General features: G+C 51.5%; 1 protein-coding gene across 1 annotated transcript in view; it reads right to left on the bottom strand.

Annotated features, from left to right (window-relative positions):
- The window catches only part of DYSF (dysferlin), an 86,841-nt gene that overhangs the window by 17,822 nt on the left and 66,690 nt on the right, over positions 1 to 2,329 (bottom strand). The window contains exon 48 of the mRNA XM_026846857.1: positions 858 to 999. Coding sequence (XP_026702658.1) covers positions 858 to 999 — 142 coding nt within the window. The remainder of the gene's footprint in view (positions 1 to 857; positions 1,000 to 2,329) is intronic.

Genomic DNA, 2,329 nt, shown 5'->3' with positions numbered 1-2,329 from the left:
TTCCCAACTCCCCCAGATCCCTCAGCGCTGGCTCAGCCCGACTCTTCAACCCCTCCAGGGATCCCGGGGACTCCCCCCTGCCCTGGGCAGCCCATTCCAACGCCCAACAGCCCCTTCTGCACAGAAATCCTTCCTCAGAGCCAGCCTGACCCTGCCCTGGGCAGCTTGAGGCCATTCCCTCGGGGCCTGGCGCTGGGGCCTTGGCTCCAGAGACTCATCCCCCCTCTCTGCCCCCTCCTGGCAGGGAGTTGCAGGACGTTACACCAAAGGCATCTTCCCCTGATTCCCCAACCAAAGCTTTTCATCCCATCTCTGCATCAATGACACTTCCCAACCCATGTTCCCCTACATGTCCCTCCTGCTTACGCCTTCAGGCACTTGGAGGCAGCTCCTTCCTTTCACCCCTCTTTAGCCCTTCTGTGCAGTTTCTGTACAGCCCACCGTGCTCTGCTGGAAACCAGAGGTGTGTACCTCACCATCCCCATGGAAATTCCATCTCCACCTCTGGAGTAACCCTGTTGTGGAGAAGGCACAGAGTGCTTTGACACCATTGCACCAACACTCAGCTGCCTCCAGTCCAGAGGAGCCTTTCCCAGGGAGGGTCAGTCCCTCCAGGCTCTTTATACAAAGCCACCTCTAATCCTGACCCCACCAAGGTTGTATTCAGGATGTGGATTTTTTTAAAAACAGATTTCCTCACCTGCCCACAACCTTGTGTTTCAAATAACACAAAGGTAAGGCTTGAGCCTTCCACAGCCCCATTTGTGCCGCACTTGTGCAGATCTTGGGTCATGCAGCACATTTCACCGCAAAGTCACAACGAGGAGGTAGAAACGTCTGTTTTTAGGGGCGCTCACCTTTTTTGCGATGTAACACATTTGCTCAGCAGGAAGATAGTCAAAGGGGAAGATGAACCTCCAGTTGAAGTTGCCCTCTCCTCCCATAGACCTGTAGTGCACATCTGTCTTCTGCTTGTTCTCCTCGTGGCCAACCAGCCAGCTGCAAAATGCAAACGCTTTGCATGAAAAACCAGAAACACACCAAGGGTTCTGAAGTTCATTCAATGTCACAGAGGCCGTGAGCAGGTAATGAAATGTCTCTCACCCTTGTGGATGCCTTGGGCTGCTACCCGTAGGGGTAACCTGGAGCCCCCCGGAGACTTGGGAGGGAGTGCAATCCTCCCTGCAGCACTGGGAGATGGAGGAGTGCTGGCAGTACCGGCCTGAGAAGCTCCGCAATCTCTTCTCCTCCCTCCCCTGAGTTTTATGGATGTTTTAAAGACTCGACACCACCTTAAGTTCTGGCTCAAAGTTGTCACTTACTCATCCATGAGCACACACAGCTCCTAACTTGCCTTGCTGAGAGCTCCTTTCCCCTTTGCAGCCATCCCAACAAACTGGCCTGGTAGTTACCCCTAAGCCAGTCCTCTTCAGGAGGCAGCCATGCTAAAGGACCAAAAGGCTGGTTTTTTTCCCCTCTATTCTCTGTCAATTTCTCAAATATTATTATTCTGAAGTCCTACACGGCGAAGAAGTTATTTCCCAAGAAAATCCCAGAATGGCCAGACCCTGATGGAGCCAGGGTGGTCCCCAGCTGCTCCCCTTAGAGACAGCTCCTCGTAGCACGGTTCCCCTCTTGGTCTCAAATCGCTTGCTGCGGTCACCCCACAGCCAGCCCAGGGGCAAACTGAAAACTTTCCATAACAACTACTTTTTCTCCAGCTGTGAGTTTTGCAACTGTCAGATTTTCATTCTGCCCTCTTTCCCTGTCCAAGATTTTTTTTCAGTCTTCAGCAATCAGCGAAACAAAACAAAACAATAAAGCACATCCATTTGTGTATTTAGAGCCCTTCTGGAGGAGACCCAGAACATTCAGAGAGAATCTCTAATGAAAACAATTATCTCGTTTGATTGTTTTCCACTCAAATTGAAAATAAGGGGGTTTTGCCCATCTATACAAATGATTCCCTCTCCTCCAGTGCCTAAGAGGAGCATACGACCCACCCCAAATGTGTTGTGGGAGACGGGGAAGGGAGGGCTACTCAAGTTCATCCTATGGTACACATCACATGCACATGTGCTCCGTGGACAGCGAGGGCTTGGTGGCGGTGGGAATTGTGTGATGAGGTTACGCTAATACTTAAATTGTGGTTGGATTACTTGATTTGATCTGATAGGATGCAAATGGCAAGCCTGTGTGTTTATCCACATCGTCCAAAACTTGGCAGGGACCCTTGGAAGATGCAGTGTGAGCGCCCTCTCCTTGCAGGCAAACAAAAGGACAGTAAATGGTTTGATTTGGATGCCTCGCTGGCACGGGGGGGGGGAGG

This window comes from Athene cunicularia (assembly GCF_003259725.1).
Source record: "Athene cunicularia isolate RWA chromosome 4 unlocalized genomic scaffold, athCun1 chr4_part1, whole genome shotgun sequence".
Taxonomy (NCBI): Eukaryota; Metazoa; Chordata; class Aves; order Strigiformes; family Strigidae; genus Athene; species Athene cunicularia.
Note: the sequence above shows the minus strand (reverse complement) of the source record. Positions and strands in the feature narration are given on the sequence as shown.